At 33.9% G+C, this 14,146-nt stretch overlaps 1 protein-coding gene across 10 annotated transcripts in view; it reads right to left on the bottom strand.

Moving 5' to 3' along the window:
- LOC145303550 (uncharacterized) overlaps positions 1-14,146 on the bottom strand; it is a 553,816-nt gene that overhangs the window by 208,229 nt on the left and 331,441 nt on the right. The window contains exon 1 of one of the 10 annotated variants that reach the window (XM_080145045.1): positions 206-816. The exons of 7 other annotated variants lie outside the window; for them this stretch is intronic. In XM_080145045.1, coding sequence (XP_080001171.1) covers positions 206-556 — 351 coding nt within the window. In that variant the 5' untranslated portion in view covers positions 557-816. Of the gene's footprint in view, positions 1-205; positions 817-14,146 lie in introns of those variants that run through there. 2 more of the 10 variants (XM_080145046.1, XM_080145048.1) reach the window with 2 other exon arrangements.

Here is a 14,146-nt window from a genome sequence, read left to right as displayed (position 1 = left end):
AAAATAATTTATGTCGTTAATAGTGATGATGACCAACGCCCCCCCCCCAATAATTACCTGTATCAAAAATAAATATGTGTACACTGCGCAAAGTAGGAAAAAAAAAAAAAATCGCTACGAAAGCTTTCACTTTCTCTTCATAAAATAAAAACAAATCAATAAAAGAAATCAATAAGTAAAAAAAAGTTGCTGACGAATAACTTACAGTATAATAACTTACCGGCCTTTTACAGTAAAACCGCAGGGCCTGGAGTAAAGGATGAGACTTACTCGGTATGACATTGTTCAGAATTATATCGTTTTTGTTAACTTTTTTAGGACGTGGTTTTGTTGGCTTTTGGGGCTTAACGGCCACAACTTTATTCTTGACATATCCAACTTTATTCGAGCTGCCCGGCTTGGCATTGCTACGGCCGCGGACCTGTGACTTATCTTCCGGCGGTTTCAAATTAAACTTATGTTGGCTACTTGTGTGGTAATGACTTCCAGTCTTAAGCAATTTCTTTTGAGAATGTGATTTGTGATATTCGTAAGTTTGTGGTAACCTCCACGCCATGCTACGGTGAAAGAAACTTATGCTCGGCTAGCCTATTCTGGGTCCCCCCCAAAAAACTGCTAGACTATAGCTGATCTATACTTGGGTAGGGTACTCTAGGCTAGACTAACCTAAGTAAACTAGAAACCCTCACCTCCCACAAGAGTAAGTTGGTATTAGCATCGGTTGGCACTGGTATGTATAACAGGCAAGCGGTAGGTTGGTGGGTCTCAGAATTGGATGAATCAGGCAGGTAGGTAGATGGAATGGGAGGATGCAGAGAAGAGAAGAGTGAAGAAGAAAAACAAGAAGGGTGCGACCGAATTGGTGTGTGAGAGAAAGAGAAAGTTGAAATAACAACAACAAAAAATAAACAGTAGCAAAGTAGTGAAAAAAGAATGAAAAAAGAATAAGAGACAGCAAATATAAAGAAAAAAATTAATAAAAAAGGAAATAAAAAGATAGAAAGAGGAAAAAATGCATAAAAATGTAGAGAGAAAATGTAAAAAAAAAAAAAAAGAGAGAAGAGGAGAAAGAAGAAAGCGTGCAAGAGGAAGGCGAAGAAAGGCGATGGAGAAAGATAGAATAAGAAAAGACAAATCGAGAAAAAAGCGATAGAAGAAAAAAAGGAAGAGTAAAAACATAAAGAATGGGAGTGAAGCTGAAGAAAAAGTGCAAAGATTGTGTGAGATGACTGCAGAAACTAGAAGAGAAACAAATAATGTTTGAATTCTCTTGTTATAATGGATATTTGGTGTCTGCAGTTTCAAACTTTTCTATTTATTCTGAAATATTCAGAATTAAATGTTCAATTTTAATATCAACTAAACGCTCCAGGTTTATACAGTTTGTACATTTTTTTTTTTTAAATATATATTAGATATAAAGTTTTATAACACAAAGTTTAAAGATATTCTAATATTATAGAAAACACATCAAATGTAAGGAACAAGTTCTCATAAATTCATCAAAAATCGTTTTTTATTCGGATGCAATCGCTTCAACCTACGGTATAATATTCGAAAAGTATGAGGCCTTGTCCGGCCATAAAATACGCTTAAATATGATATTTTAATTAATGCAGGTTTTGTATCTATTATTATATTATATTACACCCAATATATAGTAATGATTAAAAAAAAATTTTTTTAAATAACTCGTGCGCCACCACCGATAATCGAAGCCAAAACGTTTAGCTTACGATTTACTTTTTCCTTTGACGTTAATGCCTGAGCTATGAAGACATGTTTGCTGCAAGGCTAAAAATTAAAACAGAAACCAATAGCTATTACGTTACGCATGCATATTCGTAATACCGTCATGATGAAAAATTCCATTTTTTTAATTTTCACACATTTGCATTGATTTTCCCCAGCTAAAACCTAAATATAAAGTGTTGCATGGGTTCGAATACCCTATATATTAAGTTTCATGCCTGTAGACCAAAAATTGACAGAGGAGTTCGGTAGGCAAAATTTTTTAACAAATATATATACACATACATAAATATATATAGAAAGAGGTTTGTATTTACTATAACCTTTTTACGCAAATATTACGCAAGTATAAATCATGCAGAATATCTGCATGAATATAATTACACGTGATAAATAGTAAAGATGATCATCACAAAAGAAAACCGAAAAAACTAATTGGGATTTAATTAAAATGAATGTTTAAAAGAATATGCAACTTAGCTTAATCTTTTGCAGATAAATGCAATTCCACAACTTATATATAACAAAGTAATAGTTAACTAAAGATGATCATCCCATAAGAAAACCGAAAAAAAAAACTAATAGGGAATTAATTAAAATCAATGTTTAAAAGAATATGCAAATTAGCTAGATCTTTTGCTAGTGAATGTAATTCCACGACCCATATATAAGAGTTGTATTTTCTTTCTAAATAAATAGAAAAAAAAAAGTTTTTTAATATGAATATCAATGCACACACACACACACACAAATATATATATAGATATGAGTACAGTTTTAAGTTTGCAGAAAAATTACTCAATTAGTAAACTTAACAATACCTCTTTTGAATCTATCTATCTCTATATATGCACACACACACACACACACACACACACACACACACACACACGTGTGTGTGCGCACGCGCGTGCGCGCAAGTTTCTTAAATTTTATTCTTTTTAAAAGTTGATCTTAGTTAATTTTGGTTTTCCTTTTTACAGCATATCAACCTATTCTGATATTGATTGCAAATCACTATTTCGTCTACAGCTAAGGTTCAGTGTAACTTATTAATGAATAGTATAAATAGAGGTTAATAGTTGCGTAACAGTTTCACTGTATCATTATTCATTCATAAATTACCGATAGACGCACAAGAAATACTCATAAATCGGCTATGATTTCACTTCAGTTGCCAGGTAAATCTAGAACTATCTTACAGAAAATAGGAAAAACAATTTTTTTTCCTCAATAATCCAGTTACAATCTGAAACATACATACATATATATATATATATATATATATATATATATATATATATATATATATATATAATTAAATATTAAATGAGTTCAAATGTATTAAACTAAAAAAAGTAATACTTTTTCAAAATTGTTCAACATGTAGAGTTATTAGTAGTGAAATTATATAAACACGAAAAACTCTGCACAGATTAATCAACGTTTTGACGATGTTATTCGTCTCATAAGGAGTTCAAATTTCTCTCTCTCTCTCTCTCTCTCTCTCTCTCTCTCTCTCTCTCTGTGTGAGAGAGAGAGAGAGAGAGAGAGAGAGAGAGAGAGAGAGAGAGAGAAAAAGTAAGTGAAATTATATAAGTATCAGGAAAACCCTGCGTGGATAATTCAACGTTTCGACGCTGTTACTTGTCTCGTCATGAGTCCCACAATCTAAATGAATCTGTTGAGCCGGGCGAAGATCAGATCTGTTCTGATGCTACATTTCAATTTTTTGTTCTCGGTCAGTGGAAAAGAAATGCTTCACAACAGAGACAATTTTTTATTTTTGCTCGTTTCTCCACATTAAAAAACGACCTTGGCGTCTAACCATGCCCTCGTAGGGAGGCAAAGTAAATAGGAACACAGTCGAAACGTTAATTTTATAAATATGCTAACCGGGAGACCCAATGTTGCCCGGGACTGAATGATGATCAACGAAGGTTTCATACTCTCATATTTTTATTGTCATTGTAATCAGTTAAATCGCCGTTTTTCAATCAAATGGATTTATTGCCGGCTCTAGTTGGGGATTCATCGTGGTGCACCAGAAGGAAGTTTCACACGCTTCCCCGCAGTGACTTGATTCACAATACATTGTAGTCTACATAGCATTGTGGAGAACCTACTGTTGAGTTTATAAAATTATTTTTTTATATATAATGGCTTGAATTTTTAAATTTAAGAAGATGACATCGTGTACTTTTTGAGACATTCTTTAATCCGGCTTGGTCAAAGACTTCTTGACGTGTCTACCCAGGGTTCTTAACAACTTCACATTTAATTTGGAGTAGAGAACGGCGTGAAACAATTCTAGATTTACCTTTATCAGCTCTCTTAGGTACCTTTGTAGGGTCCTTGACAAAGTTCTTCACAGTTTAATGGTACCTTCATATCATTTTCGATATTTTGAGGGTAGTTTTATCTTTTGCTAGATGTTCTGTAATGTTTTTAGAACTACTCAATCCAACTTTTCGACCCATTTTATTGACGAAACAAACTGCCTTGTTAATAATTTGACACACCTTAAATACTGTGGATTCAGTAATTACGATGGCAAGTTGTTTACATTGCACGGATCAGTACGAAAATTTCACAGTACGCGCAGCTCAGCATTGCCAACGTTTCCAAAGCTTTTGATACGAAACTACCGGTAAGTTTCTGAAACTGGTAAAAAAATATTATCTCGTTAATAATTTGACATGCAGTGTATATAATAGATTATATATATATATATATATATATGGTTTCTTTTATATAATAGAGTTTATATATATATGTTTCTCTCTATATATAGTTTCTTTTATATAATAGAGTTTATATATATATATATATATATATATATATATATATATATATATATATATATATAACCATTCTTTATGAATTTTGGCACACAGCTGCTAAGCGTAAAAATGGGTATTATGGCTATATCTCCTTTAATTTATTTTTGTGCAAAAACGGCAACAAGAGGGTTAAAAAAAAGAGAGGGTAAAAAAAAGAGGGGGTAAAAAATTCAGATACCTTTGAGTATTTGTGAAAGTTTCACGAACAGGTATTCAATGTGAATCAATAAATATCTACCAAATTGCAGTTTCTTTGAAGTATTTTAAAGAGTTATGAGAGACACAACCTTCCTATTAATAATTTAATTGTGTCAGATTTGCATTAACTTTGATCAATAGTCATCAGACACAAATAAAACAAGATTCCCTAAATTTCACTTTCTTCTTAAGAATTTAAATTCTATACATTTTCTAGAATCAAAATCATACGATGGAATTTGATTAAAGTTGGTATATAGATTCTGATTCTGTACCGGTTTAGCCGCATTATATGTTGTTTAATGTTCGTAAAAGGGCATAAAAGTGGTGCAAAACTGCAGTCTAGGGAATTAATGTTACCCGTCTTGGGATGGGTATTCTTCTAGTTCACATATACGATTAATTGGAAGTGATGATTTAGAAGACAGTGAACTATCCATCTGATACGATAGGTTTCAAGTTGAGCGGGAAATTCAACCCAAGGGTGAAAGAAAAAAAAAACAAACATTATCATCCTCTCAGCAGTCAAACAGCTAATCAAACTGAAACCTATGGTATCAAATGGATAACCTCTACATTTTTTTTTATCTATATAATTATAAACCTCTGTGGACGGTCCGACCGCCCTTGCTTGCATCTTGTCTATCCAAAACATTGTTGTCATGGAAGCCAGCTTGTATTTAATAAAATTCACATTCCTTTCACATTCCAACCATATTGAGTACAAATAAACTTCAGTCTTTGCTTGACTTATAAACATAATTTCAATTATGAAACTATGTTTGGATTTTGGTTTCGATTCTAGCTGATGGCAATCAAATCATATTTTTTTACTTTTGAAATCATATATTATATATATTAGGTAGAATATAATATGAAATAATTGATTCTATAATAATAATAAATATGAAATCTGTGTAAATTAAAATATCATATTTAAGTGTATTTTACAACCGGGTAACGCCAGGCGCCCCTGCTAGTATATATATAAAACTTGGTTTTGGTTTCAATTTTAGCTGATGGCACTCAAATCATATTTTTTTATTTTACTTTTGAAATCATGACTATACATTGGGTTCAATATAATATGAAATAATTGACTCTATAATAATAAATATAAAATCTGCATAAATTGTAATGTCATATTTAAGCATATTTTACAAGGAGGTAACGTAGGGCGCCCCTGCTAGTAATTAATGAATACTGCCTAAAATATATATTAGTAAAATGTTTTCACTAGTATATACATGATAAACGAGCATATAATGCACTATCTCCCCCTCCCCAAGGAGAAAGTAATGTCTGGGAGGATGGTATCATATCGTATAAACATATACTTCACATGACTTCCCCTCTCACCTTAAAATAAGAAAATAAGGTCTGGGAGGATGATTTGGAGACAACAGAACGGAGACTGTTTTACCACTTCAAAGAAGGAGGTAATGCCTGGGAGGATGATCTTATGACAACAGAACGAACACTATATTACACCTCCATAAAAAGAAGGTGGTATTGTTTCAAAAAATGATATCATGCCAATCGAACTGATATTATATTGGAAACTAAACTGCACATTAAAAGATAGTAATAACAGAGTTTCGGTCTCAGACAGATACCAAATCACAATTAGTAATATATATATATATATATATATATATATATATATATATATATATATATTACAAGGTAGTCACTACTTATCAAGGCCCGGAAGCCACTCGAGGATAAGGGTTATTGCGTATACACTATGTTAGTATTGGAGATTTGATAAAGTGTCTTTCTTAAGTAGGCGGTTCATCAGGAATTTGTTTATGTTGGACTTGAAGACATCCAGGTTGTAGTCAGGTGGGAAACAGGCAAATGGAACAGAGTTCCACAGGTGTGCATTTCTAAGAAAGAAGCTTTGTTCATGGAATCTACGTTTTGGTTTTGGCACAAATAAAGAGTGGAGAAAACTTTTGACAGTGGTTACAGCTAGACGGATGTTTATCGTGAAAGATTGGCGAGGGGGGACCAGAGATTGGCGCTCGGACGAGCACTTGCCATGGAAGTAACGATAAAGCAAAGACAGGCTTGCAGTGTCTCTCCTGTGGGAGTGAGGTTGCAGGGAAGAGAAAAGGGCACCCGTCCCCCCACTAAGCCACAAGACCTATTTTGTACTCTGTCAAGGAAGGATAGGCTGTTTTTAGCAGCTCCTGCCCAGATGTGGCAGAAGTGCTTCATTCTTGGATGTACTTAGCTTTTATATAGATAGAGAATTGCATCAGCAGTGAGATATCTTCTGGAGCGGTAGAAAGATCCTACCATTTTTCCAGTGACCTTGGCAACTGACGATGTTCCATTTCAGGTCAGGAGTAAAGGTCAAGCCCAGAAGCTTATCAAAACATAGAGCTTCCCCTAGATGAGAGCCATCCATTTCAATTGATGCCAGATGAGATCAGAGCATTGATAATGTAAAGATAGGAGCTATATATTATTAAATAATTAATTATAATTAATTTCTTTATATCAATATATATATATATATATATATATATATATATATATATATATCAATATATATATATATATATATATATATATATATATATATATATATATATACACACACACACAAACACACACGTGTGTGTGTGTACACGAATTTTTTTTTTCTTTTTATAAAAGCTTGATAAAAATTGACGAGGAAAAAACAAAACTAGATCATTGGTTGAGATGTGGACAATCATATTAAAGCACTTCTAATAAAAAAGAAAAGAATAAAATTACCCATAAGCATCATTATATATATATATATATATATATATATATATATATATATATATATATATATATATATATATATATATAACTCATGTGTTGGTTTCTGTGTAAAGATATTTACATCAAAAGAAAGAGTCCTTCCCAATAGAAATACACTTGTAATTAATTGGTATATTTTAATACTTTAAACTATGGCATGACTCATTGCCGCTTCAATGTTTCGTGCTTGCGAGAGGCAATATTGGAAAATAAATATAACTGACATGTTTCGAGACACACGTCTACTTCATTAGAAATGTATTGATAATTAATGCTTGCCTCTGGAATTCCTTTTCTGACCCCCCCCCGCCCCCGTTTACCCACTGTACCGACATGCAGAAATATAAATGTAATGTAAATAAACATTGTTCTGCCTAACTGTATGCTACCACAGTAACCCTTTACACTTCGGTAGCAATATGCCTTGTTTGGGGAGGAGGAGGAGGAGGAGGAGGAGCAGGAGGAGGAGGAGGAGAAGAAGAAGAATAAGTTAAAATAAATAAATAAAACCAAATATAAATCCACACCTTCCTCAAATGCAAACTTCCAACAATACCAAAAGGCAGAACAGCTAACACGTTCCTGCATAACTCCCCTCTCAGACTGACCCCATAAAATCTGGCCGCTATCACTGGTCTCTCTACACTTCAAGAGCAATATGGTTAGTTTGGGGTAAATAAAAAAACATGCTTTTGTTATCACTCCAGACAAGGCATGAAGACATTTAATGTAAGGCGTTAAAAAAAAAATATATATATATACTATTTTAAGGTCAAAAACCAATCAACGATAGTTGTTGATTGATTTCGACCTAGAAAACAGCAATTCTTCCTCCTTTGTCAGAAGCATCGCTAGTGGAATGTGAGAACTAAAGAATAAAAATTCGAGAAAGCGAGAGTTCGAGGGTTGCCGAAAATAAATCCAAAGTCGAACTTTTACTCTTGTTACACCCTTTCATCTATATTAATACATAACTTGTATACTATCTTTCTTACAACCTTTCTATGAATATAATCCGTATATCCTTCGTTAATAAAAAAAAAATAGTAATCTTGGTCTCCAGATACATTTTCAAAGCATAATTTGTTGTAAAAAAAACAAAACTTTCCATGTTCGTATATACTAATATTTTGTTGTTCGGGAGAAAAAAGAAAGAAAGAAAAAAATGAAAAAGAAAGATCAATCTTTTATTGCATGAACAAATAAATAATTTTGTTGTCGTCTGTTACCTTATGTTCACAACGTTTCGGATGTTGTATTCTCTGGCTTTCTTCACGTGCGTTAAGTCCAAGTTGGAAATTTCCCAGAAATTTCCAACTGAGATCTTTATTTAATCTATTAGGGCAGACTTCTCTATATCATTTTTCATTTTCCTGTACTAATATCTATATGAAGAGCAGCTGTGTATGTGTGTCCAACTACAAAACAAACACCCACAAAGTTGACATGCTCTAGATGAATAATATCTAAAATTTAGAAAAAAAAATATTCATTCTTTGATCCTAAATTGGTAAAGATTTAATAAGCAATGGTCGGTGTGTTCAGTCATTTCATGTAACTAAAGATAAGTTACTCTGATTTTTGTTATCAAGGAACTGCTTCTCTTATGTCAACTCATTTCTTATGGGCTGTGCAGAAGAGAAAGAGGGGGTAGGAAACAGAGATGGATAGAGAGATAGAAAAGTTAATAGAAATATGTTATAATTTCACCCCATGCAACTCCAAGCAACCTAGCTGAATTTATTCTTAGTCTTCTTTATCAGGAATTGAACTTAGAGCATGTAGGTAAAATCCAATCTATGTTGTATATTGGAATTAAGTGTGTGTACGTGTCACTATTCTCTATCTAGTGGCTCTTCACTATCTGGACCAAAGTTATCTTTGTGACCTATTTGAGTTCATTCCATGATCGTCTAAATGTTCTTATGCGGGTGTGCGTATGTCATACATAACATAAACACATACATGTATTTCAATATACGTCATGAACTTTTCAACTACTCATTGGTCTTTTGGTTCACCTGGAATTTATCTGTTCTTGGAGGGAAGCTGGAAACCTATTTGAACGAATGCATCTCACTCCAAAACAATGGTTGGTTTTATATATAGTTTTTATTCACGGCATAATCACGTTGACACACCGATTTCCACTGGATCACCGAAGTTAAGCAACATTGAACATGGTCAGTACTAAATGGGTGACCATTTCAGACTTCCAGGTGCTGTATGTGCTCTCCACTTATCTCGGCATTGTTTCCAATCGTCCTGAACTTCTCCTTGGCACTGGACTCAAACAGTGCCGATTCACGAAAGGTATGGTTGGAAATTGCACAATCCTTGCCTCACAATTACATGCGCAGCTGCTCTTACAGAGGGTGTCCTTTGTTTTTCGAGACTGAACAGATGCATCGTTTTTCATCGTTTTATTCACTTTCCGGGTGTCGGTTGCAAAAGAATGGAAAGTGAGTATCTTTGCTTGAGTGGTTAATTCAATTATTCTCCATTTTTGCGACACATCAGCCCCCTCCTCATGAGGCGGGGCGAGGGACGTCTTGTTAAACTGTCCACTTTCTTTGACATCCAAATTCCAACTTGACTATCTCCAACCAACCTGAGCTCATGGTAACAACTACGTCCTTCCAGTCAGCTATTTTTTAGAACTTCTGGTGCAACTTGTCCATTTTATATTTTGATAAGTTTATCAAAATGTAGCTTCTCATCTCATCTGTTGTTTACTTCCAATTAGCTAGCTAGATAGATAGATAGATAGATAACAGATAATTTCTTGTGTTCCGAACTACATAACATTTAAAATATTTCTTAATCGTCATCTTTATTCACTGAGCTATGTGAAATCATGGTATTTCTGAGAATTGTGACATAGTTTTGGTCATGGACAGTTAGACATCAAATCTCTTTTATAATAGGATAATGGATTATTATTATTATTATTATTATTATTATTATTATTATTATTATTACTACTACTACTACTACTACTCCAGTGTATTTTTATCTGTAATTTGAATTCACAAACATTTGTCATCTTGTTTTTTTTTTTTTTTTTTTTCTATTTAAATATCATTGTACCTGCTGACATATGTTGCATGACTTTTAGAAATTGACTTCTAGACTTATTTCTGGTTTCTTTGGAAGTCGTTGTCTTAAATAAGCCAAAATTTTTATCGACTGGATGCCTGTCCTAAAGCCAACTCAGTGAGGTGATGGGAACCAGTGATTTTATCAAGAACTGAATATCTACCAAGGTTAAAAAGCGCTTCAACTGCCCACCTCTTCTTTACAAGGAGAAAATATAATTTGATTTAGTTCATGCTAGCCTGGATGCCCGGTGTTGCCCGGGTGTTGGGAGGTGTGTGTTGAGCAAAAACAAAAGAAAGTGGTAGTAGGCAGGCAGGTTCCAAGCCGTACCGCATAAGAGGAAAAGAATGTGAAAAAAACAAAAAAACACATGACGTCTTTGCTGTTGCGCCCATCGCCAAACTGAAAGTGACAAATGTTTAAATTAAAGCTGGTCAATCGAAAAGAGGGGATGACTATCGAAAATATCGGTAAAAAAGTGACCCCTCCTTGTAGAAAAGTGCCCAGTTGAGGGTGAAGGAATTTATGTTTTTAACCAATTTTCCGATAATAGTCATTTGAAGGATCGACCTTCACAACGATAACGATCTTGTGAAAATCAGTCACCTCTGTCGAAAGTTTGAGGCAGGCATACAAACATACATACATTTAAACAGACAGGTGAGATTTATATTATAGATAAATTATTTTATTCGACCAGAATAATTTCCTAAATGACAATGGCTTTCAGAAAACAGGGAAGTAACTTTGTATTCATGAATACAGAATTCCTTCCCTTTGGTTGACATTCTACTTAAAAAACAAAACAAAAAAACAAAAAAAAACACATAAACAGTCACATAAATCATTAATGAAAATAAAAATAATCCTGGACAACGTCAGATAGGGACAGCTAGTAACATAATATTTTGTTTAACCTATTATTGCTTTTCTTTGCCTTGCCCTGTTCTTTCTTGGTGATTATTATTTTATTTACATCCTCTCCAGGGAGTTAGACACAACGTCAAGTGTGAGTTTGATGGAAGTGTTTTTGTTGAATAAACTGGATTCGAACTTGGCACACCCAGGTTTTCAGTCCAAGTCGGTGAATGTTATTTTCTAATTGCTGCTATTGTATTGCATTTTATTCCAATTTTGTGTCATCATGGGTGTCTCTTTGATAATTATCTTCTCACACATGTTTAAGCACCTCACAATCCCAAATGAGCAAACATATGCCAAGACATCAAGAAAATATATATGTCACCCATGAATTTCATTTCCTATACTATGGCACAAGAAAAAAGATATTTAACCTTATCGACTTTTTCTATTCATCTTATTACTAAAGGGATTAAATGTTATCCTAATGGTGATCTGGATAGGGGAGGGCATACTGACCTTTCAACTTCTCTCCAGTTGACCTCTTAAAATCTATTTCTCTATGTTCAGTTACGTGGTATGTTTATTTTACAGCATGTCAACTTTTTTTAATCATTGAATATTGAAACATAAGTGCTTAATTTATTGTAGTGGGACTACCCGGCATCCCCCAGGATTCATTATTGTTGTAAATAATGTAGATTACAGAAAAAAGAAAGAAAGAAAAAAAGTAAAACCAAACAATCTACTTACTATTAATTGGAAATGTTTAAGTTCATTTTGTGGCAAAACTAGAGTAAAAATAATTATACCTTAAGTGAGATTTGAACTGTTGTTGGGACAGCTGGTGTCACTGGGAATCCTTTTGTGGAGCCTCCTCTTACTCCCTCGGCTGGGTCTGGTGCCCGGCCGAAACTCGCCTGGTTGGGCCAAGGCTGGCTGTATTCATTTGGCCAGCATGATGTTATCCCAATAAGATAAGCAAACAACTCTAATTAATTCCAGAACGAAATTTATGTAATCAAGAATAGCTTGGGAGTTTGTTGATTCCATTAAATTAATTTTGTCTAAAAGTAAAAAGTCAGTTGTTTGAAATGTAGATGTTAAGCTTGATATATTTGAATTCCGACATGTGTAGAAGAGTTGATGATGGGAAGAAAGGGAAGGTGAATGTATTCACTGAACGCAGATATGTTCATACGTTTAGCTTGCGTTAGTCTATCGCATCCTTTGTTTAAGGGAAGAGAAGGCGAAGAGAAACAATAGGGTGGTGAAAGAAAGAAAAACAGAGGCAGTGATTTTGAAACCGCGACAACACCAAGACCGAGTTATTTTGTCAGAAACAGTGCTCATGGAATGTGAGAACTAAAGGACAAACTAAGCGAATTATGATTACTGATGAATTAAAAAACAGAATTTTTAATTCTAACTGGACACATCTTTTATTAGTGTTATAGCGATCACAAATAATAAAAAAAAGATATCATTTCTTCAAATCAGAATAATCAGCTCCAAATTATTCCCCCCCCCCACAAAGATTCATTCAGTAATAATTAGAAAGCATCCATTATACTGGTAGGCCTAACATTTATGATGGATCATTATAATTAGTTACATCCCATCAAATAATTAAGAGTGAAATTAGAGAAAGAAAATAGTGAATTATTATAAGCGCAATTAGTTGGATTATTAGGATGATCACTTAAACGTAATTCCAATGTTAGTGTAACAGCAGGCAGATTAGACGAGTGCAGATAAGGTTGCTTAAAGCTGAAAAGTTTTGTCACTGAAATAATGATAAAAAGGCTCATGTTTTTGTATTTTCTAATTACAGTATGCCTACTCCATTTTTTTTTTTTAGGAATGTTTTTATCTTCAGCCCCCAAAATCAACAGAGGTTAGACCATTTATCTTCAGCCTCAAAATCAACAGAGGTTAGACCATTCCGGTAATGATGTTGTTTCCTGTTGATTGCGGTGTAATGCTGGTTTTGTGCACTTCACTCTCCCAGGCTTTGCCTTCTCTCTTTGAAAAGAGGCTTAGTTTATTGCTAATTGCCTGCGGCATCCTTACCCAGGAATGTCGATGGGACTGTCCAGGCAGTTTTTGAAGGTCAGAGTGCCTCTTTTTGGAGGCGCGGTCTTCTCAATCCCACTTTCCAATTCTGGTGTCAGTTCTTGCAGTGAGAGAGAAAATACTTTTACATGTTTACCTCTTTTGAATAATTTGATGTTGAAGTACAGTTGTGGTGTGTTCACCCTAAGGATAAAAATGAATTCTTCCACTTGCTATAAAAGCCGAGAGAATATGTCTCTTGGCGTTAGCATGCAAGTTATGCACAAGTCCTGCGCACTTGGCAGTCGAACTAACATATAATTGCACTCTTTATCTGTTGTATTTGCTTTTTTGTTTAATATATTTGTTTTGCACTGAGCACCTGTGAATTTAATATTCCCTTGACACTTTTCAACCAGCCTAGCCATACAGCAACAACAATGGAAATGGACGAGAACTCAGATGTAGATGAATGTATATCTGAATGGTGTAGCTACTGAGGTTGTCGAGAGGTTTTGTTACCTTGGTGACACCAG

The sequence above is a fragment of the Euprymna scolopes genome, chromosome 19, assembly GCF_053919585.1.
Source record: "Euprymna scolopes isolate OS-2025 chromosome 19, ASM5391958v1, whole genome shotgun sequence".
NCBI lineage: Eukaryota > Metazoa > Mollusca > Cephalopoda > Sepiida > Sepiolidae > Euprymna > Euprymna scolopes.
Note: the sequence above shows the minus strand (reverse complement) of the source record. Positions and strands in the feature narration are given on the sequence as shown.